Consider the following 26414-nt stretch of genomic DNA (forward strand, 5'->3'; position numbering starts at 1 on the left):
CTCTCCTTTACTCCATGCTATGCTGAAACTGGATGTTAACAGCCAAACACTGAACTCTGGGCCAAACCTGAACGACAAGTGTATTCTTCCCTGTTCACTTGCCCTCCACTCAATCCACTTGCCGTTCAAGTGTCATTCGTCACGTGTAGCTTGGCCCTCAGTCTAGTTTTTTTTTTTAAAAAACACTATTGAAATCAAGACTCTGGATCACCACCACAGATTCACTCACCAGCCACAAATTCTTGGAAAATGACAACCTTTATTGACAAAATTTCAAACTATGAAAAAATAGAGGATTTAAAAGAAACCTCCATCTCGGCTGCACATAAGGTAGTTTACACTGGACCATTAGGGGAAGCAGTTTAGCTTAACAGTCACTTGAGAACAGAGACAGCAAGTCTAAGCCAGGAACCAAAGGGGAGCTGGCAGAAGAGAGCCACCCCTGAAACACTTGATCTCGCTCAGAAAACGCGCGGAAAGCAGAGCTCTGTCCCATCCCCACTCCTCTTCCTAGCATCTTGTTATTGTCCTCAGTCCCTTGTGCTAAGCCAGCCATGGCCACGAGTACTAATCACCTGTCGGCTGCCGGGTTGTCTTTCAATTGGCTCTGGCTTTCACCAAAAAGCTCCCTCTTCCGATATTAGAAAGCGGAACCCAGCGTACAGCCAGCTCCGCCCTTGGCAGCTCCAGAAATCCAGGTGCACGTGTATGCAAGGCTAGCAAACGCCCTGCATTTCTACCTCTTCCCAAGAAATTTAAGCTTGAAGCTGTCCCCCAAATCCAGCCATTTTCCTTTTCAGCCAGCCAAGCCCTGCTTGAGACAAAACCACTCATCCTGCCCTTGAAAGAACAAGTCCCAGTTCTACAGGGCAGAATAATGGACTTCCACCAGAGTAATTATAATCAGATAAAGTGCACCACTTTAAAAAACTGATTTATCCTGCTAGCATCCTGGGAACGCTCAGAGCCTGTCCTGATGGATCACATTTTGGGGCATGTGCTAAGCACTTTGTCTTATTTAGGCCTAGGGGAGGGTGGATAGTGTGCACTCACTTTGGGGCCCTTGCTGGGTTTGCGCACTCAACATCAACCCAATGGCACTGCGATCTGCACGACTGGCTTCCTACGGGGACCAGGAGACGACTGTGTCCAAAACACGGGTTGCAACAACCCATGGTTTTGTGCTACAGGGGCCAGCCTGGAGTGTGAGCAGCTGCCACCTGAACAGACTCCTCTCATTCCCACGATCCCTAGCACTGTCGGTAGCTCAGACAGAACTGACGTATGCAGCAGGAATTGTGCAATGAATGGGGTCACTTCAGACCCTGGGGCATGTGTGTGGTGGGTGGAGGAGACCACATTTTTTAGGGCTTTCCTGCATTAAAGCACCTCAACCACACACAAATCCCCACAGGCCAGAGTAGAATAGCAAAGAATGGGTGAGACTAGAAACTCTCTCCAGGGCTGCTCGTTTTCAACTTACAGGAAGAGGGGGTTTCTCCTTCAAATATGTATTTCCCTCACCTACAGCCAAAAACAGTACACCTCACTTTATTATATATGAAGATATTTGGATAGCCGCACAACCCACAAAGATTTGCACCCACCCATTCCAAGGACCAAGGAAGTATTTGGGAGTGCTGTCCAAGTCTCACTCAGTGTGTCTGCCAGGGCCCAGAAGGGCACTGCGCTCCTCCTCTTGCCCAAAGAGGGGAGGACCAAGGGCGTGGGGTGGGAAAATAAGGCTTTATTCCTTGCATTATATCTTTAAATAGGACTGAACACAAAAGGCACAGAGTCAGCTTTAAGGCCACAGGAAAAAGGAGGCGGAAGTTTTCCCCTTCCTACCCAGCCCCAACCCAACACGGATTTTGGCAATGACAAACGAGTATTGCCCATTAATGTGCTAGCTTAATACTGTTAGTGGACAGCACAACCCCAGCCAAAGGGGAGCCTATCCAGAGCACCTAAAAGCTCCACAGGAATCCTCCTGTCCTGAGCTTTGGAACAGGAGCAGAAGTGAAAGCCAATCTCTAGTTTACTTCTCCAGTACACATGAAATGGCTCCAATATCTATTTTTAAGACCACACCTTAAAAGCAACACTCCACCACCCTAGAATACATGCAGCTGTTTCCAGCTCTAACAAAACAAAAAAAAGGGACACCACAACCGCACCCCAAAAGCTCCAGGCTTGATTCTCAGCAGGGAAATCTCAGTACAGAAATGTGCAAAAAAAGGAGAATTTCCCCCCAGAAGCCGTCATGGAGAGAAATCCTTCACGGCTCCAGATACAACACAACTGAGGATGGAATGAAAGCGCTGAAATGCTGCACTGGGCAATACTGAAATTGGCCATAGTTAGCCAGGTTCTGGAAAGTATCCAAAAGCAAGCACAGGCACCCCTCTTTCTGGGAAGCAAAGAGCAGTTCCCCACAGGTGTCCTGTGTGCTCGACATGGAACAGACAACTCTCCAAGGGGAAAAAAGTCTAAAAGATGGTGGCCCCGTTCACGTTGAGGTGTGCTTTCTTCCTTGCCTCAGGAACACCCGTGTCAAGCACAGCTGGGACATTGTCCATCAGCTTCCATTCTCAAATAGGCACTGGAGTCATGTCAAGGCTATGCCAAATAGCTATCTCTGGCTCTCCTGCCGTTTCTGGAGCACTTCCGTGACGTGGTCAATGTCTTCTTCTGGAACCTACAGGAGGGAGAAACAGGGATTGGCCCTTTACAACGATCAGTGTTTTCTTTCTGAAACTCAGACTCACCTTCTCCCAAGCTGTGCCATACTGTGGAATGTTTACTAAGTTGTTTGCGTTTAAAAAAAAGTTATTTGGCAGCCTTTGATAACTCTCATGAAGTCTTAGGCAATCTCAACCTTCTGTTTTAAAGCTGAACAAGCAGCAGCCATCAGTTTTTTTTAAAAGTTTTAAATCCTCAACAGGACATAGGAGGGAAGAGCCACTTGGAAGTGCAAGAATGTAGGGCTGTAATGCTTGTCCCTAGGGACCAACCCTCCATCACCCCAAATCCACTAAACTGACAGCTAGCTCCCTGTTCAATTCCTTCCCATTATTACACAAATGAATTCCACGCTGACTAGATCAGAGGAATGGGGGTCGTATTTATTGGAAGTAAGTATCAATTTCAATCCTTGCATATTTTATTTCTGAAGACTCTGATCTTCTAAGAGACGTAGGAATTAAACCCAGAACAAGTCAAGAGCCTTAATGGCAATGGTGGGAGGGGGTGTGAGAGCGGTATGCAGGGCAATATTAAAGATGCCGAAGAACAGGACGATCGCAGCAGTCCTCCCAAGTTCTCCTTTCAGAGCAGCTGGCAACTAAGTGGATGGCAAGCCTGACTTACCAAGGCATGGTCAAAGTTGAAGGTGCTGATGTAGTAAGCAGATATGTCGGCGTCAGCCAGAGGCTCTGCAATCTGAGCCACAATCCCACATTCGTCTGCAGAAGCAAAGGCGGAGGGGGGGGGGGGGAGAAATAAGCATGGGATTAATTTTGTACAGCAATTCCCCCTTTATGATTCCCACCTTGTAAATAAAGCAGTGAGGGTACTAACCCACAATCATTTACCTGCATCTGTCTCATATGCAGCTTAAACTGGGAGGGGAGGAAACCAGGAGGAATTTCCTTGCCTCCTCACTCGGCAACCAAGTACAACAATATAGTGAATCTAAGGAACTTTACTGCCACCAAGATGTGACTTAGACAGCTTTTAAAAGGGGACTAGACAAACAAATGGAGGAGTCTATCAGTGGCTATTAGTAAGGAGAACTAGACAAAGCCTTCATTTCCAGAAAAAGTATACTGCTGATTATTCAGGATCAGACAACAGGCCTCTTCGCAGGGCTGGTCAAAGTGGGAAAGGATGTTGGATTGAATAAGCCATTGGTCTAACCAGCACGTTTGTTCTTATGCTACTTACAAGCTTGTGCGAAGCATTCTGGACATGCTACTTCCAGGCAGCATCTGAATACCTCACTACTGGTACTACCACCCACCAGGACAAGCTGAGCTCAGAGACTAAACGGCCTGTGCAGAATGGAGACGTCCACTTACCAAACCCCAAGGGCTGCCCACCGATTCTCACCATCCTCCAGAGCTCCCCTGAGGAGCTGGTCAGCAAGAGATCACTGGGAAACCTGGGAGAGAAGAGAAAGATTTTACACAGTGGCTGGCACCCTTTCTTAAGAGGAACACTTGAGCCAAACAAGATACCTCACTACGCCAAAAGAACGTATGCTGCACACGTACAGATATACTCAACCAGAGAATTATATCCCAGTGTCCTCCGTGGCATTGCAAAGGATTCTGGGTGCACTCCTCACAGATACAGATACTATAACCCTTAACCTCTGTTCAGACGGCTTGTGTAGTCAGGCCAGCCTTACACCCAAGGGGAAAGTGTCAGTACAAGCCAAGGCCAGCTTTCTGTGGTTTATGCTTTTCCAACAAGTATTTTCTCAGTTACAGAAACAGATCAGTTAGTCCCAGTACTGCCACACAGGGCTTTTTTTCAGGGGGAACGTGGGGGAACGGAGTTCCGGAACCTCTTGAAAATGGTCACATGGCTGGTGGTCCCGCCCCCTGATCTCCAGACAGAGGGGAGTTGAGATTGCCCTCCGTGCTGCTCGGCGGAACGGAGGGCAATCTCAACTCCCCTCTGTCTGGAGATCAGGGGGCGGGACCACCAGCCATGTGACCATTTTCTCCGAGGGCAACCCACTGAGTTCCACCACCTCTTTCCCCAGAAAAAAAACCCTGCTGCCATACATTTAAAAAAAAACCATAGCCTTTTCATTGTAGCAGCTGTCCATGAAACTTATACATGCACAACAGTTCTCAGGGGGGAAAACAACTGTTTTGGGTTATAAGTGTGTGTGGGTTGGATTGCAGCAGATGCAGTCTTTGAAGAGGACTTCTCTCCTGCTTGTGAAGGGCAGGGAGGAGAAGTAAAAACGCCTCTTCAAAGACAGTGCCGGTCAACCATGTCTGTATTTTAATTAGGGAATTTCTGGAAAATAATTCTGAAAAATAATTAAAAGATCTTCTGAAAAACAAAAGATCTTCTGCCCCTATTAACCGGTGGTGTAATTTTAATGGATCGAATAGATTTTAGTCCACTTATTTATTCAAAGGCCACATCCTCAATAGTTAACTAATATTAAGTAGAGAAAACTTTGTGCAGTTTTGAGCCTTCAGATGATGAATTATGCAGCAGTAGGACACTACAGGCAGACCCTTCCAAAAAGAGCCTGTCTACTAGTGTGATGCTAATGCTTCACCAATAGGTTTGTTTAGAGGTCTTGCCCCTACTAAGGTCATACTGAGAGGTCAGTTACTACATACTTCTGAATGGCCAGCTTGCTATGTAGCAGCATTGCAAATCTGATACAATTCTGCGAAGGTAACTGGATAACTTTTTTCCTCAGTGGTTCTCAAACTACTGGAAGTGGAACTCACTTCCAAACTTAACTTTCTAAGTTAACTTTTACCTATCTTGTCAAAGGAATTCCAAGCTACTCTCCCCCTTCACAATATAAAAGACAAGAATCTCACTTCCATCAACCCTGAACAAGTTTGTTTTTCATTTTTAGTATTTACAAATATACAGCCTTATTGAGCCTTATTTGAATTTCCATTCTGATTTGCCATCAAGCCTCCCAGAACCTCTTCTTCCAGCTTAATCCTGTTCTTCTTCCTCCCTCCTAAACCGATGAGCCAGGTTTTGGTCCCAATCCACAATCCGAGAACCTCACGGTTCGAGGTGTCTCTCTCTGTGTGTGTGATTTTAAATTTTATTAACGGGTCTGTCAATTTTTTATAATTTTTAAAATATTATTAGTGTATGAGGCTGTAAGCTTGTGACCCTGCTTAGCCAGCAGATAAGGATGTGCTGCTTTAGTTGTCATACGTGTACACAAATATGCTGCTGTAAAATTGTTATAGCCACAACTAAAATTGTTACAACTGCAATCAAACTTTGGCATAAAGCTCCTTCATCAGATGAAACCCAACATTAGCATCACTTCTACCAGTAGGCGTGTCTTGCTGATAATGCGCTGATAGAATTATATCACACCCTCCAAGTTGCAGCAAACTTAGCTTCTCAAGTGACCCCCATGGTGACGGTACTTACTTCTTCTTGGTTTCAGCATCCATGACAATGGAAATGTAGCCCTCGATCAATGAAAAGGCAAAGAAGGTAACGGAGTCGAGATCCTGGCTGGCTGGAACCGTTTCCTTTGGGGGGCTGCAAATATACAGGTAAATGAAGCGGGTAACCCACTCAAGCTGAACTGGACTGTAGAGGTTCCTCAAAAGTTTGCAAACTTAGTTTCCAAGACTGAGCTCCGTGGGACACCGAGATATTTTGCCATCTCTAGTACTAGGCAGCTCCCTCCATAGGATCAGGCATTCCCCTCAACAGCTGCCATGCCACGTTTTCAGTATCTAAGGGGCACGTTGGGAGGGAAGGGGAGAGTAACACAAGAATATCTATTTCATCTCTTCTAAAGGAAGGGGAAGAAAACCCAGAGCAAGAGGACTTCCTAGATGCACCCCAGAATTTGCCAAATGCTGCCTTCATCTAAGCTTTAGTGTAATATTTTGAACGGCTGCTGGTGACGCTAAATGAAAGGGCAAGCTAATTGGGCCTTAAGGATGACTGCCAGTCTTGCAAGCTACTAACATTCACTGCAAAGAGGTGTGGGGAAGAAGGGAAGGAAAGTTCGACGTTTTGCAAACGAAGGACGTGAGATCCAAGCCACAGGGAAGGCTCCCGAGTACCCACAAGAATCTGACAGCATTTGTCTGAAATACAAAGCTGGACCCATGGTCTGATCTACACATGGCTTCACTACAATGTTTTCATGGTGCACTTAAGAGCCCTCTAATATGCAGGTAAGGCCCAGCAACAAGGCAAAGGCAGAATCAGTTACAGAGGTTGAGGCCAGTGAATACAGCTCCACAGTTATGTGTATTAGAAAAATGCAAGACACAATGCAGCCTTCCTTCCACTACTGCCACACCCTGCTTAAGCCCCAGTAAGCCAGCGCATGGCCACAGGTGCACAGTGAACAAAAGATGGCCCACAGTCATTTGTTTCCTTAGGAGAGAACCATACAGGATCCTCCTGGTTGGCTTTAGAACTGGGCCAAATGAACTCTCCACCACTTCAGAACGCTGGTCATGTAATATGGGATGGGTGGGGCCTCACCCTCTCCCAAGGAAGACTTCTGCAAAGCCTCTTCCTTACCTGTGCGAGTAGAAAAGGACATCAATGAGGATGGTGGCAATGGCTGGCAAAGAATCAGGAGAGACACTCAGAATACAGAACCTGTTCCGAGGGCTCTGGATGGGGTGGACAGTGGAGTTCACGGCTGGAATGAGAAAGGGAGAAAAATCAGAAATTCCAAATAGTGGAATAGCCAGAGACTCCCAAGAGAGACTGGCGGACACCTAACTGCGATGGGAGTGTGTGTGTGTGCACACATTACAAGAACATGGGAAGAGAGCCCAAGGAAAAGGAAACGGAACTGAGAAAGGGGAAATTTCTACAGAGGCAGGAAGGAGCAGAACAGCAGCGGCTGTACCTGCCCTCTCTCTGGTACAAGAGCAGCCTTCCCAACTGCAATACATCAGCATCTAACCTGCCAACCCAACTGCAGAAGTAGCCCTAAATGCAGAAGCCTTGCAGACACATCTCAGTGTGCATAGCCAACGTGCAGCGTGTGATCAAGTACAGTGGCCCAACCTTCTCCTAGGTACGTTTGTGAGAAGTACATATGGTGGCTCCCCCCGTCATGCAACAAATGTACATGCTACCCCAAGTCTAGTTGCCCCTAAAAGACCAACAAGACCTTCCAGAGTATAAGTTTTCTTGAGTCAAAGCTCACTTCATCAGATAAAGGTAGACCCGTGATCATGATTTACTGTGCTCACTCCCCACCATTTGAGAGCGCCGACCACATCTTGGAAGCAAAGATGCATTGCCCAAGGAACTGTGCTGCATCTAATACACTCACCTTGTTTTGGCTTCAGGAATCCGTTGCTCGCATCATCACAGTTTGCGGGGACCGGCTCCCCATTCACCTCCTTGTAAATATCAAACTCGCCTTCCAGTGTGTGAATCACAACAGGCATGTCCTTCTCCCGCACCTGAAAGAGGTCAAAAGTCACCAGTCACTTTCAGGCTCACTTCGGCGGTGTTGCGTCAGCGCAAAGCCCGTGGCCTCCCCAGCACCAAGCATGAAACTACAACTGGTACTGATGCAGAATTCAGCATCTCGAGAACTGCAAGTTGTTTTTAATTTTTAAAATGTTCAGAAATCCTACAGATTGCATGGACTGAACATGTGCGTTCAAGCCTGAGTGATAAAACCTGAACAGGGCTTGGTTCACACATACAGGAAAATGAGACAGTAGAATGGACTGTACCTATTCATGCTGCAGGAACTGGATTCCAGCGTGAAGTGTTCCTTTTCATTTTAAAAAAAGTTCTTTGCAAGTAGAAAACAAGAACAGGAAGAAAGGTTCTACCACACACACTGATTACTATGCTGGTTTCCTATCTGCGGGGGGACTGTTTACATAGATGAAAACTCCAAAATGTGATCTTCCACCTGCAGTATGAACAGTCCACTTCTGCACTCTTCTACCTCATTCTGATGCATGTGTAAACAAGCTTTAGACCGAGGCAGGGGCAGCTGAGCAGGACTTCCAGACGTCTTGCGGGGCACAGCTTCAGCACCCAAGCCCCTCCAATGTCAGGGATTGCCCTAGTTTTGCTGGAATAGACTTTTCGGATAACAAGGGGTCCCTCTCTCAGGCCCCAAGATCTCTGAGGTGCAGGCCCCTCTGAGCGCTCTTCAGGCAGACCCTGTCCTCCTGCCACAGCAACCAGCTGTGAATCCCACCCCCAGTGAGCCAACAGACAAGAAACCGCCTGGGAGGCCCTGTACCCTGTCGGCACCTTACCATGACCTGGAGCAGCTGCAGGAGTCCTGCCAAAGTCTGGTGTCCACAGAGGTCCCTGCAGAACCTCAGGATCACAGAGACAGAGGAAAACCAGAGCAGAGACAGGGGCCCAATGAAGGAACACACACACAGCAGCCCGAAGTCTGCCTTCTACAGCCCTTCCCAAGAAGGAAATGAGATGCTGTAGCTCTTGACAGGAATTGGGACTTCAACCAGAGCATCAGAAAAGACAGAGATCCCAGCTTCATATATCATCTCGCAGAGCTTGGAAACTTTGCTGGTTCAACGGTTCCCGTAAGGCCTGCTGTTGCGGCCTTGGCTCCAGCCTGTTTAATGTCTGCTTGCCTCCGTACCTTGCCTGAGGCCTAATTTGCCTTACTCCTGCCTGCCTGCCCGGGCTCCTGTCTGCTTGCCAGCCTCGGAGGAACGCTGCCTGTAGGCTGCAAAACAGGTCATCCACAATTGGAAGCGGCAGTTATGCAAAGGACACAAACAGCCTTGGGAAGTGTCAGAGATCCCTTTGACTCTTGAAAGCCTCTACCCTGACAATCTGGTTGGTCTCTAAGGTGCCCCTTGACTCCAATCCTGCTGTTCTTCTGCAGACCAACATGGTCACCTACCTACAACTAGGCTCAGTGGTTGTGGAGCTCCAGTGGCCTATGAGAATCAAATGACGATTAACAAGGCCTCCTTGACCACTCACTGAAGATTCTTACGTGTCCTAGGTGACCATACAAGGGCTTATTTATAAATGCGATCCATATAATGATTTGTATAGTTTATATCCACCTTCAATCTTAACATCAAAATGTAGTTATCTTAGAACGGGACTTGGTTGTTTGTGGAAGAGCCCAGATTCTACCGGTCATTAGGGTCAGAAAGACTGGTTCACTGGAGGATCATTCCCCACCCCACCCTAGGCTGTGTCCATCACCGCACGGGTCTCGGCCTGCTAGAAACTGACCCAGCCGAGGTCCCCATTGGCAGGTCTAGCCCTTCCAGCTGAGGTCCAACATTCTAAAAAAAAAAAAAAAATCAAATTGCTTTTGATGATGTTCCAAAAAAAGGGAGGTTTGAAGTCCACACACTATCACCTTATTTGTTTTAATATATGCTTATGAGTAATCAATTAACAGTACCATAATCCTTTCCTGATAACAGTAACTCGTTGGAAACAACGGAGGATAGAAATGTGTTAATGGACACTCACAGTTCAGCATTAAAAATAACTTATTCTTCTCTTGCCATTCAGTGAGAAAAAGTTAACCATTTGCTAGACTGAAGAAAATGCACCAAACCCAGGGTGGCCCTCAAGGTTAGACAGCCCTGACCCCTCACATTGTTACTCTCTAGGATAAAAGCCACCCCAAAACATGGAAGGCTCACCAGAATGAAGTCAGTCTGATAGGTGGAGAGCATAAGCACTGAGACGTTGTGCTCTGCCAATGGCGCGATGACCGACTTGGCGATCTTGGTGACGCCAATAGGCTGGATGTTGGCGGAGGAACTGCCATTGGACAAAACGTTGAGCACCAGCCAGGTGGAATCTACCACTTGCAAGAACTCGGACGGAGGCAGCTCTGGAAAGGAAAGAGAAACAGTGGTGGGGAGAGGAAACTGATGACCCACAAAAAGAAAGAAGAGCCACTATCAAGCAGACATCTCCAGCCACTAGTAGACTTGGGTAAGGCTGTAACCTAAGTAAGAAATTTACCCACTGGACTAATGCTCAAATTAATTTACATACATTATCAGAAGTTCATTTGTTTTTTAAGATGATGTACACGTCACAGTAGACCTCATCTTTAGAGAAGAGGCATTCCCTCATGGGTAAGAGGAAAAGGATGCCTCTCCTAAGATGGTGTCTATCACTCACTTTATTAAAGAAAATGTTTATATTAAGACATGGTTCTTTTTAAAAACTCTGCTGCCAAAACATCTAGCTTCTTCTTCTTTTTTTTTTAGTTTATCAAAGAGTTTTCAAGTGATCTAACAAGTGATCTAACTGGAAGGTCAATCCATTCTCCAGACCATCATGGAGTACCTGGAAAAATGCTTTCGTACACAAATCAGCCTCCTCATAACAGGCAGGCTGGGGCTATATAGATCTCGGGAGCTTCTTCACTAGAGAGCACATGTAGGAAAGACCCCGACAAATAAAATCCAGAGATGCCAACAACAAGATGCAGGCAACCCCTGCCTTACAGTCCTGGAGACATTTTTCCTATTTCCTGTAAGGCATGTGTTTTACAGATTTAAAAGTTGGAAGGCTCTCCAGCTGAAAGCACCTCTGCCACTAATGTCTGCATGAATTTAAATTTGGACAAAGCCTTCTTTTATGGCCCTCCGCTCCCCAGTGTGAAGAACAAAAGAAGCCAGGCAGAGTTCTCTCCTTATGCTCCTCAGATGCTCCCATTTACCTGCTTCTTGGCTATCAGACAGGGAGCAAGCAACTGAGACGTGTAAGACCGCTGACATAGCCTCACTCACACTGGGTGGAATAAAAGAGGCCTTTGCCTGCATCTTTTCAGTAAGTTGCTGAGGGGCACAACAAGGGGAGAGATGTGCAAAGGCCTCTTCTATTCACACTAGAATGGAGGGCATTAAAGAGCCCTTTGCATGCAATTTGGCTCATGTGAGGAGTGAGTAGGAGGACAGAGCCAATATCGCTGGCTCTCTGAACTTAGAAAAAGCAAAACTAGTTGCCATCCAGGTATGTAGCATGTCTTGGCACACGGCTTTGCTCAATATTGCAAATGCCAAATGACCACATAACCATTATACTCTGACCCCAGTTTAAACTTCAGTTCAGTCATGAACTCACTGGGTTGTTCTTAAGAAAATCACCATTTTTCAGATCTAACCCCCGCCCCCAAAGAGAAACAGACACACAACCACCAAGGGCCTCTTGGGAGTGCTTTTTCCTTAGCACTAAATTAATGATCATCCATATGGGAATTAGAGGTTCCCAGATGGACAGCTTATGCAGCAAAGGGGTCAGTGCAGCAGACTAGGAGAGACCTGGGTTCAAATCCCCCTCCCCAGCCAGAAAACTCATTGGCTGATCCTGGGTGAGTGCCTTGCCACCCTGAGAAGAGCAGGATAAAAATCAGACAAATGCAGAAACTCAAGGCTTTTCACAACATGTCACATTTATATTTTTATCTCACTTTGCAGCTAAAACGCCAATTCCAAAAGCACCTCACAGGAACCAGAACCAGACAGGAATCAGAAGTGAAGCTGAATACAGAATGATCCCCAGGGAGGCAATACCAGCTCCTGGCATAATGAAGGGATGACAGGCTGCTTCTTGCAAGGTAGGTAGGTCAAAAGAGCGACACCAGCCCACGATCTCCCAGTAAGCTCTGTGGCAGAACAGGAAGCCAAATCTCAGTCTCCACAGGCCCTTTATTACACTGGCTCTGCACAGTCATGACGACACAGCTCTTCCCATTTAGATGTCTCTTCCCTCAGTCTACTGGCACCACCAATATTCTCCCATCAGAATAAACAGGCCCTGTTGTTCCAAGAAAACAGGGTGGAGCCATTCACCAGAACAATGACTGACCAGACTAGCAAGTTGATAGGAGCCTGGGAACCACTGGAATGTCAACAGAAGAGAGGTACCAAACTACGGAGAGAGAGTGAAGGGCATTTCAGCGCAAAAGGAACCTAGCTGCTTCATTAGCCTCCTTTCGCACGGCCTACTAGAATCAGAGGGCGTGAGCACACAGCTTAACATAGACAAGGAAGCCGCCATTACTCTCCCTGGCCAATGCAGCTGCCTGGATTTTTGTAACAACTGCTGGTAAAAGTGGCGAAGCTAGCAGGTTTCCAGAATGGGGCCACACCATGAACGAACTCATCAAGGTCTTGTGCTAACATTCTGGGGGAAGAAGGATCCTCCAGCCAAATTTGCCTCAACACCCTCAGAATGATCACACCAAGCAAACAGCCGCCAACTCTGCCAAATACAGTCAAGCAATTCTGAATGCACTCTGCTGCCTCGGAAGTCTGGCCCGAGATAGACTAGGCAAAGGTGATCTGAATTCTGAAGCCTTTATAAACTAGAAGCCTGCACCTACAAGACTGACCAGAAGTTCAAATCAATATGGGGAATTCAGCTGCCATCCACCCCAGTCCTCACTAGTCCCTGAAGTCTCGACGGAAACCATAAATGTTACAATTGCCCTGATAGGGTCAAGTAACCTTACATCCCCTGAGATAGTCCTCAGTCTGGCTCATTCCTGTCAACTGTGCTACCTGGAAGGTAGGTGCCAGAGTCTGGTGCTGGGGCACTGCTGCTCAGCTCCTTGGTCTCTGGCCTATGGGGTCCGACATGGCTTCATCATATCCCCCAGACTTTTAAACATCCATGTGAAGACACTAGGAGAAGTCCCCTGGAGATCTGGGCCAAATTGCCAACAATATGCAGATGACCCTCAGCTCTATCTCATGCTTACAGCAGATCCCAGGGAGACTGTGGAAACTGAACAGGTGTCTGGAGGCAGTTTTGGAATGGATGAGAGCTAATAAACTACAATTTAATCTTGACAAAAGAGAGGCACTAATGGTGTGTGGCGGGGGTGGAGGTTTGACACAGAACTGATTTATCTCCTGTTCTAGATGGGCTTCCACTCTCCCTAAAGGAAAAGGGGTGCCTTTTACCAGCTTCAGCTGGTAATCCAGCTGCAGCTCTTCCTGAGTAGAAAAGATCTTGTCTCTGTGGTGCACATCTGGGTAACATCTAGATTAGATTACTGCAAGGCACACTGTGTGGGGCTGCCCTTGAAGATCGTCCAGGCAATTGACTTGGTACAAAATGATACAGGCAGAATGCAGACTGGAATGGGTCATAGGGGCCAGATGACTCCAGTCTCGGTCAATCTACACTAACTCCAACTTTGCTTCCGTGTCCAATCCAAGGTGCTGCTATTGACCGTTAAAGCCCTACACGGCCTGCAGCCAGCATACCCTAGGGATGACCTACTTCTATAGGAACCTAACTGACTTCTCCTGGTCATCTTTGGAGGCCTTGCTTTGGGTGCTCCTGCCATCTGACAGTAGACATGTGGCGACCCCACAAAAGGCCTTCTTCAGTTAAAGTACCCAAACTTTGTAACTTGTCCCCTAGGGAGATCCGTCTATCTTCCTTTATTGTCTTCCAACAACGAGTGAAGACTTGTTAGGTTTGATATTGCCTCACCAAGTTTTATTAGCCTTCCTTCCTGTTTGTGTTTCGTTTAATTGTTACATGCATACATATACATACGTATGTATGGACGGATTTTAAAGTTGTTTTTAATGTTTGACATATGTTTGCTGCCATGGGAACCCTGAGATGGGTCAAAAGGTGGGATAGAGGTGTTTTAAATAAATAAAAAATAAAATTTTGTGAGCAATAGTTATAGGGAGGGCCGCTGAGTCATGCAGGACACAGAAGCACTGCTTCCCCGACCACAGGAAATTCCATCCAGCCATTCATCTGGGTTCTGTGACTGATTTAAATATGTATCTGAGGACTCCAGAGTGAAATGCATTAAAGCACGAACGTTAACTTAGCAGCCCTAAGGGTTAGAAGCTTGCTTTTTTTAAAATAAAAAATAAGAAAAGATTCTTAGGAAGTTGGATACTAACCTCAGGGCCTTCTAGGAACTGCCACATACACACTTTAGGGCTACTAAAACTGTACTTGCAACACAGCACTTGGCTCCACGGTCAACGATGGGGCGACGCTCACTGCGCTGCCCTGAACCACTCAGTCCTCTGAAGACTGCTGACAGTCTTCAGTCTCAGCACATAAAACCCCGGGCCAAGGCCAACCATCTTATGTGATCCGCATCTCTAGTAAGATGCAGGCAGCCTGCTGCGCAGCTGAAGCCAATCACATCAGGAGTGCACCAGCCAGTTGCCTGGGGCTGCAGCTTAGTAGCACAGCCCAAGCGTTGCATAAAAAGCCTTGGTTTAGTCCCTAGCATTTCTAGTTTAAAAAGGAAACAAGGGTAGGAGAGACCCCTAGCCAAGTCCTTGCGCAGCAACTACCACTCAGAGTAGACCATAAATAGCCTTATACAGTTGGGGACGAGCATACCTTAAGGCCCGTCTACTCTAATACAAACCTATTTGACGCCTCCAATTATCTGCTGAGGCCCCCTTTCGATGCCCCCACCTTCTGAGTTTAGGCAGGCAGCAACCCGAGGGAGGGCCTTCTTGTAGCACCAAAACTGTGGAACTCTCTCTTCCAGGATACGTGTCTGCCACCTTCCATTAATGTCTTCCACCACTTGGTGAAGACTTTTTTTTTGTGTTCCCGCAATGACGTCACCTTGCTATCTTATTGCTAGCTTTAGGGTTTCAGGCAAACGGCGACCCCATTTTTTCTTTTGGAAGTTACAACTCCTACTCCAGACTAGGACCCCAAACTCTTAAGCAGCAGCACATGCCAAATCTGAGTAAGAGATGGTACATCCAAAGCACATACATGGAGTCCTCCTGCTCATACCATGGTGTGGCCTTACTATTTTTAAACGTGCCATGAGAGTAGAGGCCGCATCACACTCGGCTATTAAGGTCAGCCCCACATTCCTGTCTGTCTGCAACAAGCTCTCTTCCTCTTGGTGAGAGACGCTACCAACTTTCTTGGGCTGGGCCTCAAGATTGCCCAGCCTTTTAAAAAAAAAATAGAACCTGTGTAGACCCTGCCTAAAACCGTATGCCATTCATAGCTGATTAGATCTGAGCTCAGTTCTGTCAGCTTGAACATGCACACCTTACATAGCAGGTTGCAATACTGATCAGATGCAGTTAAGAATGCAGGGCAGTCAACCACAACAGGAACAGCCCCAAATGAAGTGAAGACATTAAGGACTTGAAAGCTTCCCTCTGACCTGTAATGGGAGACCACCAGGTCTATTTGCCTGCCTCTTCCCCAAAAAGAAAACCCCTTTTCATGGGAACTGCGTGAAAAAACAACATCCCTCCTTGGAAAAGGCTGTGCCTTCCGTCCGCTCTGAAAATGTTCTGCCAAATCCATTCTGGAAGGTAGCCAAAAGCCGGCTACACAAAAGCTGCTGCTGTCGGCATTGACCGGGCAGCCCCGGTGTCACTTCCTATCTCTCTTCCCTTGGCCCGGCTCTATCCCCATGGGATAAACAGATTCAGAGTGCCGGCATCTGCTGTGCATCTGTTCCCTGCTGGACTTGGAAGGGGCTGCCAATGGCATACCCCTTTTACAGAGATCTCCAGACAAGCAGAAACAAGGCAGTTGCACAAATTGTGTCCCCTGAAAGCTTCACAGCATCATCTCTAAGCTTTTGATGCCCACGGTCCTTTTTTCCCTGGACTAAACCTGAAAGCACCCTTTGCTCTTACCCTCAAAGAGACACATGTATAGATTCCTTGTCACCTGCAGGAACAATACACAGGCATTGCAGGATAGCCTGGGTTAATAATAATAATGGGTTAATAATTGCAGGGTAACCTGGGTTAATAATAATAATAATAGGTTAATAATCACAGGGTAGCCTGGTTAATAACACAGTCTTCTGCCATTCCACATTCTCCTATAGCCACTCATTAAGATTTAGGGACATCACTATGCTTTCTGGGCAAGAGAGGTTCTTTTGGATTCCCTTGTACCCATCACCGATTGCAATATGGAATCCTTACCCCCTCTCTTAGAATTATTTTGCTATCTGCATTATTTTGCTGCTGTACCATAATGGTTAAGCATTGAGTTGCGAATCAACACCCTGCTGGTTCGGATTCCACTACTGCCTTGAGCTCAGCAGATGGCCTTGTGTGAGCCACTCCTCTTAGCACCAGCTCCCCAGCTATATTGTGGGGATCATAACAACACTGACTTTGTTCACCGCTCCAAGTGCAGCACTAATCATTCGAGAAGAACGGTATATAAGTGCTATTGTTGGGGTGGTGGTGGTGGTTGTTAGGGTAGAGAGAAATCAATACTGTGTGGAGCATCCCCACTTAAGCAGTCATAGAGCACTAGATTCAGCTATCCTCTGCCCCATGGCTTTCACAAAGCAAGTTTTTAACAAAACAGATTTCAAAGTTCCAGTTCCCCAATAATGGGCAAACCTTCCTATCCATCTAAAGGAACCTCTGTAGCAACATATGACAGCGAACCACATGAACACTTACAGCGTGATAGTTTGCCAGAGAGGGGGGGGGGGAAATCCCTGGTCAATCATGCTGCTAAGAAGTGTTTGCTGACATCCAAAATTTTAATGCTGGCTTTTATGAGCTTGTGGAATTTGTCCAGCTCTTTCAAGGAGACTTCGGGCTTCTCTAAAGCGCAAGCCACGTTTGAGGGTTTGAGTGGAGTGCCCACGCAAAGAATTTTTAGAACAGCTCCTTCAAAAGTAACACTTCCCTGCAGTTTCTAAAAACAAAAACAATAACCCTTATCTTCCCATTCAGATCTCTTTTGTATTATTGTGGCAAATATCTTACACTGAAATGACTAATATTTTTCACATTCTTACAATTCTGGACTTTGCATTGAGAGACCCAGTTTCCTAGCAGACCATGTAAATTGTTAACAAACTTGGCAGAGTCACTAGTAAAAATGAAGGCTGTGTTACAATTTAGGTACAAACCAGCAACTGGGTAGCAGAAACAGAGTTGTAAACCAAGTCATGTATCTGAAGAGAGTTGTGACGCATGTCAGTTCATACCCTACCACAAATTTTGTTAGTCTAATAGGTGCTACTAGATTCTTGCTCTTTTCTGCTGCTACAGACAGACTAACATGGTTACCTATGAAGATGGCTACCCATCTTCAAGTACCTTTACAACAGTCAATATCTGGCCCTTCTTCTTTGCTCCCTCAAACTTTGGTTCATGTTATATTCACCTCTCACCTTAACTGCCACAACCTCCTCCATTTTGGTCTTCTCTTGGCCCCGACTTCTACCCAGAACTGTTGCTACCAAAAGCAATACTCTTATCATTCTGCCCATGCAATTCCCACCTTAAGTTCTTCCACTGGCTTCCTGCCCATTCCTGATCTGGCACAGCTGCCTTCAAAGCCTTTCACAGCCTCTTCACTTCCACTTTTATGACTTGATACAACCCTATGATTTTTATTCCTTCACCACTTTCCAATGATCCGCCCCCACTTTCTTCTTTGCCTGGGATCTGCCTCCCAGAACACCTGCATGGGGCTACTGCCCACACTTCCTTCAACCCCCCCCCCAAACCTTTTTCAAGAAGTCTTTGGAAAAGACTTAAACTCTCTCCTACTGAAACACAGACTAAACACGTATAACTGGAAGGAACACTCATTATTCAGTTCATCCCTACTTCCACCTCCTTTATTTCAAATTTTAGATTGCATGTTCCTTGGGACAGAGACCTGTCACACTCTAAAGGTCAACTAAGAACCACCAGCACCATGATGTGGGTGCAAACAGATGTTCCTTTCCTAGCTCGGGGCAGCCAAGCCTGTGTACGAAGCTGGCCTTGTGTGGATCAAGTGGGTACGGTGCAGTCTCCTGCTTGAGAGGAGATGGCCTGGTCTAACCTTTGACTGGAAAAGGAAGAGTTTTGAATTTGGGAGCAGGCTGGAAAAAAGAGAAGCTTCCAGAGTATGTTGTTACCTCTAAAAACCTTCTTGTTTCTCAGAAACTGACATTTATAAGCAACTCCTGTTTGCAGAATAACAATCGAGAATCTCAGCTTTCTTATGTTCCATGAAAGTCCTGGCCACACATCAGAGGTGTTATGTCACCCCATTCTCTCACCATTATTCGCAACGGGTTTCCCATCTTTCTTTGCAGGCAGTTTTTTTGGAAAGCAAAGGAGGAGCACAAAGAAAAGGGAACCCCTATAAGGCACCTAAAGGTCCTGGTTCAGGTCCAATACTATATAGGAATAGAGTTGCTCTCCGACAACCTATGCTGTCCTGCAACAGGAAGTCACAGATGTGAGAAGATGGGAATAGACCCAAGCCAAGAAGAGCTCTGCTTTTGTGGCCCAGACTCAGAAGGGCTTGTTCTCCAAGGGCACGTTCCTTGCATTGCATAAGCTGGGGCTGCATGGCCGTTAGGAGGACAAACAAGGGCCCTCCTGAAGGATTCTTTTCAAATAACTCATTATGACAAAATGGGGTAGAATGAAAATCCCAGCAGGGATCACCGTAAGTTAACTATACCTTGGTGGCACTTTCCACCACAAATTTGAAATTTAATCTTAGACTGGTATCTTTTGTATCCTTGCAAGCTGGTCGCTGCATTCTTAAATGCCTTCAGTCTGAGATAAAGTGAGATAGAAATATTTTAAATAAATCTTAACAATACGTATTTCACCTTTTCCTGTCTTTTGAAGGTGTCCAGGGTGGGGTAGGGGCTTCAGTGCCCCCCTCTGGCTTCAATGCCTTCCCCACTCACCTCTTGGAAGCCCTGAGCAGTGACCTCACTGGTGCAGCCTCCAAAGGGGCCAATTGGGCCAGTTTGGTGTAGTGGTTTGATTCCCCACTCCTCCACTTGAAGCCAGCTGGGTGACCTTGGGAGCTTCTAGGAGCTCTCTCAGCCCCACCCGCCTCACAGGGTGTTTGTTGTGGGGATAATAATGAAATATTTTGTAAACTGCTCTGAGTGGGCATTAAGTTGTTCTGAAGGGCAGACTATAAATCACATGTTGTTGTTATTATGTTATTATTATTATTATTATTATTATATTGCCATGGCACTGCAGCCCCTTCCTCTCTTTACCACAGGATGTCTCTAGGTTTGGCCGAACATGACTTTATGGGTGACCGTCTCTGTGACCAACCCCCTCCCCAACCCAGCAAGGTTCATGGTCACACAGAACTGTTTGGAAATGAAATAAGACACCTTTCAGCACCATAAAAAAAACCCACAAGACACTAATTTCTCCCTTTCTATATCCTTCACTATGTGGCTCACAGCTCTCTGAAAACAGTTCTCACACAAATGTATACAAAAATATCCTGCATGCATTATTCCCAATACAGGACACAAATTTCTTCGGAAGGAGGGATGGCTGGGGCAATGTACAACCCGGGCTGGTCTTCCCCGATAGTGAAAGCAGATTGCTGAAGTAGCCGTACAAAAAAGAAGCACCACCAAACTCCTATAATCCCCTATACAGAGTTCCAAACCAGAGGCCTTGAACACCCAGAAAGTGGGCTTCAGCACTAAACTCTTACCCGGGTTTTGGAACAATTTATGCTGACCCCCACACACCTTTTCAAGTGCCAAAACACCTGTAGGGGAAAACAAGAGCATCTCAGCCCCACCACATGCCCAATCAGGATTGGGCCCTCACAACATTTTTAAATGGAGGCAATATGCATGGAACACCAGGAGCACCAGAACATCTAGTTTGGTCCAGTATGTGTGTGTGGGGTGTGTGTGTGTGTGTGTGTGTGTGTAGAGTTGGAAAAAAGAGAACAAACAGATACCCACCACCCCAGCAAGATTTTCCCGGAGAACATGCATTGCATCATGGCCCACTGATTTCCTTTCTCCTCCCTTTTTGTTTTTTGCTCAAGACGTAGAAACACAAACCATGAACAATCTCACCCACCACTGCTTCCACATACAGGGGCTGCAGATTTGTCTTAGGAGTCAGCAACTGGCAACCTCTGGAAAAAACCAGCCACATATGGATATTTTTTGGACTGTCCCTCTCCTCTTTCCCCTTTTAAATTAACCTCTTAGGAGAGATAAAAGAGATTACCCTCAGAAGGAGGGGGCTCGGCCATCCTTCTTATCACACCCACTCAGAAAAGATCCATCAACATAGATATCAGACGTGCTGGGGGAGGGGGGAGACATTCTTTAAACTGCAACAGAATTTAAATAGATAGAAAGAGTAGTGATAAAGAAAGATAGCTGAGAAAACCAACATAACCAAGGCATGGATACCTTTAAAGCCTTCTTCATCCAAAATAATGGTATAATCTTCAGGTGTCTCGGTTAAGCTGAAGAATTTGCACCTAGGATAAGAGCAAAATCACATTTGCACATTTGAGCCAGTATGGTGAATGCCTACTAGCTTTTGCCAAAGCCCAAACTCACCCCTAACTTACTCTCCTTCCACTTTATAAGAATTCAGCCACTCATAACTGGGGAGTGTCATTGAGCAGATGTTAAGTAACAACTGGATGCCGCTTCCTCCTTCCTCTACTTCGGAAAATAGCCACAAGGCACGGTAGCAGCAGCTGTAGGTAGCCACAGGCTACTTACTCCCTGCACTCTGTTCCAGCAGCATAACCATGCCCATCTGCTCAAACCTGCACTGGTCACAGGCACTGGATAGAGTAGAGAGGCCAAGATATTTAGTCATGGCATGTCCAGGGCCTGTCCCCAATGTCTGATGCCCTCTCCATTTGCAGAGACCACCTCCAACATCTTGTAGGACCACAAATAGTGGCGACTGCACTAAACAGCCCCTTTTAGAGGACGGAAGGAAACTAAGCATGGAAGAGGCAGAGCAGGAAGTGGACTGAGAAAGCGCATCCTGATGAAAGAAGTTCAGATGGCTTGCAGGAAAAGGGCAGAGAGTACAGAAAGAAAATGGAAATCTCAGGGCAGTGGAGATATATGTTATGGGGGGAGGGAAAGAGCATTGTTAAGAAGCAGAAGGAGGGCTAAAGAAAGGAAGCCCCTAAAGCTGTTACGATGGGCTGTAGGCAGATACTCAGCATTAGAAGAAAGCATAGCTGGAGCAATCCTGGGAAGAAGGGATGGGACTGCACATACCTGGCAGCAAGAAAGGAGATGATACAGGAGATTGGGGAGGGGGGTGTTTAAGAGCATACAGGAAATGGTGCCAAAGGGAACAAGGTTGCTAGATCCGACCAGCAAATGCTCATGACTTGCAGTTTGTGCTGCCACTATAGCGCTGAACCTGGTAACTCGCAGGGAGATGGCAAAGGTCGAAGAGGCAGGTAAGGTGGGCTGAGGATCTAACCTGACATGCACATTTCCACAGTTTTCAGAGTTTTTCAGACTTATCAGGCCTGCGAGGGCCTGATTACAATCAGAACTGTGGCATGGACGGGCTGCTCAAACCTTGCCACTCATCGTTTCCCTGATCTGAAATACCCTGGGAGCTGCTAACTACCCCATTGAGGAAATGCACAGGTGTAAAGTTTCCTAATGGGACTAATAGCAGCCTCCCCCCCCCTCCCCTCCCACCAAAGGAGGAAATGCTTAACCGGCCCACCCCCTCCCACACTGTCTCAGTCTAATCAGGACACTGTAAACCTGATAATTAAGGCTGAAAAGTGCTGGGAGCAACGCTTCAAATGGCACATTTCAAGTTGCCTTCTGAGTTTCTTAAGACGATCTGAACTATCCGGCTTGGTTTTTTGTAATGGTTGTTTACTCCCAGTTAAGCATTCTTAGGACTTCATGCCTCTGCGGAAGTGGGCTGTAGCCCTGTTTGCCACAATGCATCTATTGGTTTTAACTGTCCTAAGACTCCTTTTGGTTTTAGCAGAATTTGGATCATAACTGCTGGGGGGAAATAATCACTGACATTTGATTCGCTGAAATTTTCCAGGCCCCATTTCAGTTAGATCAGAGGATGTTAAGGAACAGTGTCTACGAGTGGAAGAAATGAGACAAAGGACAGTGGAGATAGTTGCCAACTGTTTTAAACAAAAGGAGTTAGACATGCAGGAAGCAGAATTTTCTACCCCATGTCAGATTCCAAGAAAACTCTGCATATGTGGATTTCTAGGAATTAGCTCTGACAAAAATCCTAAGAAACAGACTGGCTGTCAGTGATTCTGGCCAAATGCAAATTTAACTGTGAGGACTGAAATGGGGGATAACTTAAAATGAGCTAGTATTCTTTGTTTGCTCAGCCACTCAATTAGCTTGGTAGAAGGGAGAGACCCTGCCCCCTTTCAGTTCACACACAGTAATAATAGCCTAATCCACATTCATTCTCAGCATTAAAAAGTGGAAAGAAAAAACATTTTTTTCCAGTCCCGCAGTTTTACCGCATTGATTGCAAACACAAGTAGTGGAAGACCTTAGGACACACTAAGGCCTTAGTCTGCAACTAGATTTTCAGAGGGGGTATCAAGAATGGGGTCAAAGGAAGGAGAAACACCTCTAGAAAAATTCCTCCCTTCATAGTACCATTCTATTACTCACTGGTTGATAACTGGCAGGGCCCAACTGAAAGGGGGGGCAGATATGAGCGACGGGGCCTCCACTTGCTGGCCTCTGCTAAAAAGGTGGCAACTTCTGGGTTAAATAATGCCACCCAAAGAAACACCTCTCTCCCCCAGTTCTCTCGCCCTACTCCTGCCAAACATCAAAGAAGGCTTCCTGATTTCCATAGCCAGGATCACAGCTAGCCTCCAGCTCCTCGCCTTCACAACCCTACACATGAATCACTGCAAATCCTTTACCACACACAATGGAGTCTGGTTAGCACACAGCCCACCTGTGGCGTCCAGTTCAATAACAACCCTCCCAAAATAAGGGTTTGAAACTCATACACCCCAGTGTAGTACAGTGGTTAGAATGTCAGACTAATATCTGAGAGACCCAGGTTCAAATCCCCACTCTGACATGGAAGCCCACTGAGTGACCTTGGGCCATGCACTCTGTCTTAGCTTATCCTACCTCACAGGATTGTTGTGAGGATAAAATAGAAGAGAAGGACATAAGCCGCTTTGGGTCCCCAGTGGAGCGAAAAGGCAGTGTATAAATGATGTAAAATAAATAGAAATTATCCCTAGCGCCCGAAGTCCAAGCACAAACCAATTAACAGAGCCCAATCCACCACCGCAGATCATCCTGAAGCGCAGTTTCCCACAGTGGGTGTAACATCCCTCCCAAATTGCCTAGTTCGACAGGCACCCCTCGTTCCGCCACAGTCCCTTGCTCCACACACGCACGCGCGCGCGCTTGAATGGGGCTCCAGCGGCCACCACAACCATTCCACACAAGAGCTGGTACACAGACACGCCCCTCCTTGGAGCAGCTCCACAAGCCCCGCGGCGCAAGCAAGCACACCCATCCGCCGCCAGCCTCTCCGCCCGCGGGGCGCAGCCCACCACCACCGCAAACGCAGCCCGGCCTCCCGGGCAAGGCGCACGCCCAGCCCGCGCCCCACTCCCAGGACCCCTCCGAGCAAGCGAGCGAGCGCTCTCCGAAGAGGCCCGGCCCGGCCCGCCGTTTCCCCGCCGGGCACCTGCTACGCTGAGGCAGGAGCAGCATCTTGAGGAGCGGGTGCGTGTAGAGCCAGAGGCCGCCGCGAGCGATGCTCAGCACCCGCACCCGGTGCTCCAGGATCCGCAGGTCCATGACGCCGGCCCTGCGCGTCGCTCGCCTCCAAGAAGGCCGGCGGCCCAGCCTCGGCGCTCGGCTATAGGGGAGGCGGCCGCAGCGGCACCGCCTCCTCTGCCAGGCTTTGCCCGGCCCACGAGGAGGAGCTCGCCCCAAGCCCGTCCTCCTCTCCGCCCACCAGAAGCCTCCGGCTTTCTCCTCCGAAGTTCGAGGGGAGGAGAATTGGAGTCGTGAGGCGTCTCCGCTTTCTCCCCAAACGCTCTTCCCGTTATGAGATGACGGGGAGCATCTCTCGCTTCCCACAATTAGGCGCCTCAGGGCCTCTGGGGGAGCACAGAATGCCTTTGCCACAAAGATAGTTTTGAGGGGCTTAGTCTGCGGGAAAACAGCAGGATTGGAGTCCAGGGCACCCTAGAGATCAACAGGATTTTCAGGGTATGGCATTCGAATAAAAGCCCCCTTCAGATAAAGGGAGGAAGAAGGCGGGGGGTTGCATGAAGGGGACACTCCATCTTCCCCCTTCGGAAGAAGGGACTTTTGACTCTCGAAAGCTCACGCGCTGAAAATCTTGTGGGGCTCCTAAGGTGAACTAGACTCGGATCCTTTTTCCCCACAAGACTCCACAGGATCAGGCCCCAGATCCTCTAGTCCAGCATCCTGTTTCCCCAGAGTGGTTAACCAAATGACCCTGAAAAGGCAGGCTGCTGAGGCCAAAGCTCGCCTCTGTTGCCTCCCCTCAGCAACTAGTGTGCAGTGGGTGTTCTGCCTTCGAACATGGAGGTTCCATTATGCTGTCAAGGCTAATAACTGTTGATGGTCCTGTCGTGCAAGAATTAGGCTGCAATCCTGGGGGTTATTTATTTATACCCTGCATTTCTCCGGGGGGGGGGCAAAGTGGCTTGTTCCCCTCTCCTTTCATCCTCACAACAACCCTGTGAGGTGGGTTAAGTACAAAGTACTCCCCCCCCACAAGATGCAGATTTTTTTAAGTCAGTGTAAGGAAGTTTGGAGCATGTGTAGAATGCTTTCCCTCTGAAGAGGAACATCTTTTTATAGAATGTTGGGCAATGTGAAGGAAAATACTGAATAAACTTTTTCCTTATACATCTTTTTCATGTTTTGGCAGCTAATGTAAGAGGATGAAATTCTCATCAGCTCAGTAAAATTCTGGCCAGGAGGTAACACTGTGTGACTGAGAATTAGGTGGAATTATTAATTACTGGATGTGGGGATTGGGAAAGCATTCTGTACATGGACAGAGACCAGCACATGTTTTGGGTTTAAGTCCTAGCATTGAGTTCAGTCTCCCGTTAAGGACCCATGTTGGGAGGGTTGCCAGCTGGCCAGAATCTTACAGGCTGAATCAACATGCCACCCTATTCGACAGCTGCCAAAACAGAAAGATTTAGAGCCAGAAATAAACATTTGTACTCAATACTTTTGTTATGTGCTATGATGCATTCAAAAATAATTATATAACTTTGGAAGAAAGTATTTTTCCTGGGCCTGTGTGAAGCTGTTTAGCCTATATGAGTATTCCATTATTAGGTACGGTATCTGGATGGAACCTCCATGAACAGAGGCAGAATACCTCTGAATACTACTGCAGGAGACAAACCACAGGAGAAAACCATCTGCCTTCATATCTTTCTTGTGGGTACCCAATGACCCTCGATCAGATCGGGACATTTCTTATGAGCACCCTGGAATGCCTTGGAACCGGACTCATGGGAAAGGAAGCCTTGTTTTTCTGAGAATATTATTGCAGACTTTACAGGGAATCACTTGTGGACATTGCTTGCCATCAGCAGATCTGCAGCTGAGGTGAAGTAGAAGGCCCGCATACTGGAGCCATGCAGATGTGGGTTCTGTTCCACATACATCGCTCTCATTCACATCACCCCCACCCTTCAGATCTGGGTGTATCTGATGTTTCCTAAATCTTGAGGTTCTCAAGTTATTCACTCTGAGGATGTTTCCTTTGATAAGGCAGATTTAATTGAGATGAAAGGCGGTTAATTAAAGATGCAGCAGCCGTTCTGAAAATGCTAAAAGCAGATGTTCCTGCCTCACCATTAAAATGCACAGCAGCACAGCTCATAAAATGTATTTCTGT

At 47.0% G+C, this 26414-nt stretch overlaps 1 protein-coding gene across 2 annotated transcripts; it reads right to left on the minus strand.

Moving 5' to 3' along the window:
* Nucleotides 1-245: 245 nt before the first annotated feature.
* On the minus strand, nt 246-24363 carry CASTOR1 (cytosolic arginine sensor for mTORC1 subunit 1). Of its 2 annotated transcripts, none has more exons than XM_054996751.1 (9): nt 24204-24363; nt 20912-20982; nt 10386-10579; nt 8048-8180; nt 7279-7402; nt 6160-6273; nt 4080-4162; nt 3370-3464; nt 246-2698 (listed from the first exon to the last, which is right to left on the minus strand). In XM_054996751.1, exons 1-9 carry the CDS (start codon nt 24314-24316, stop codon nt 2633-2635), a joined length of 993 nt encoding a protein of 330 aa, XP_054852726.1. In that variant the 5' UTR covers nt 24317-24363; the 3' UTR covers nt 246-2632. The 2 variants fall into 2 exon arrangements, with proteins under 2 accessions (XP_054852726.1, XP_054852727.1); XM_054996752.1 differs by lacking the exon at nt 24204-24363 and adding an exon at nt 21076-21141.
* Between the last annotated feature and the right edge of the window lie 2051 nt (nt 24364-26414).

The sequence above is a fragment of the Eublepharis macularius genome, chromosome 13, assembly GCF_028583425.1.
Source record: "Eublepharis macularius isolate TG4126 chromosome 13, MPM_Emac_v1.0, whole genome shotgun sequence".
Lineage (NCBI taxonomy): Eukaryota > Metazoa > Chordata > Lepidosauria > Squamata > Eublepharidae > Eublepharis > Eublepharis macularius.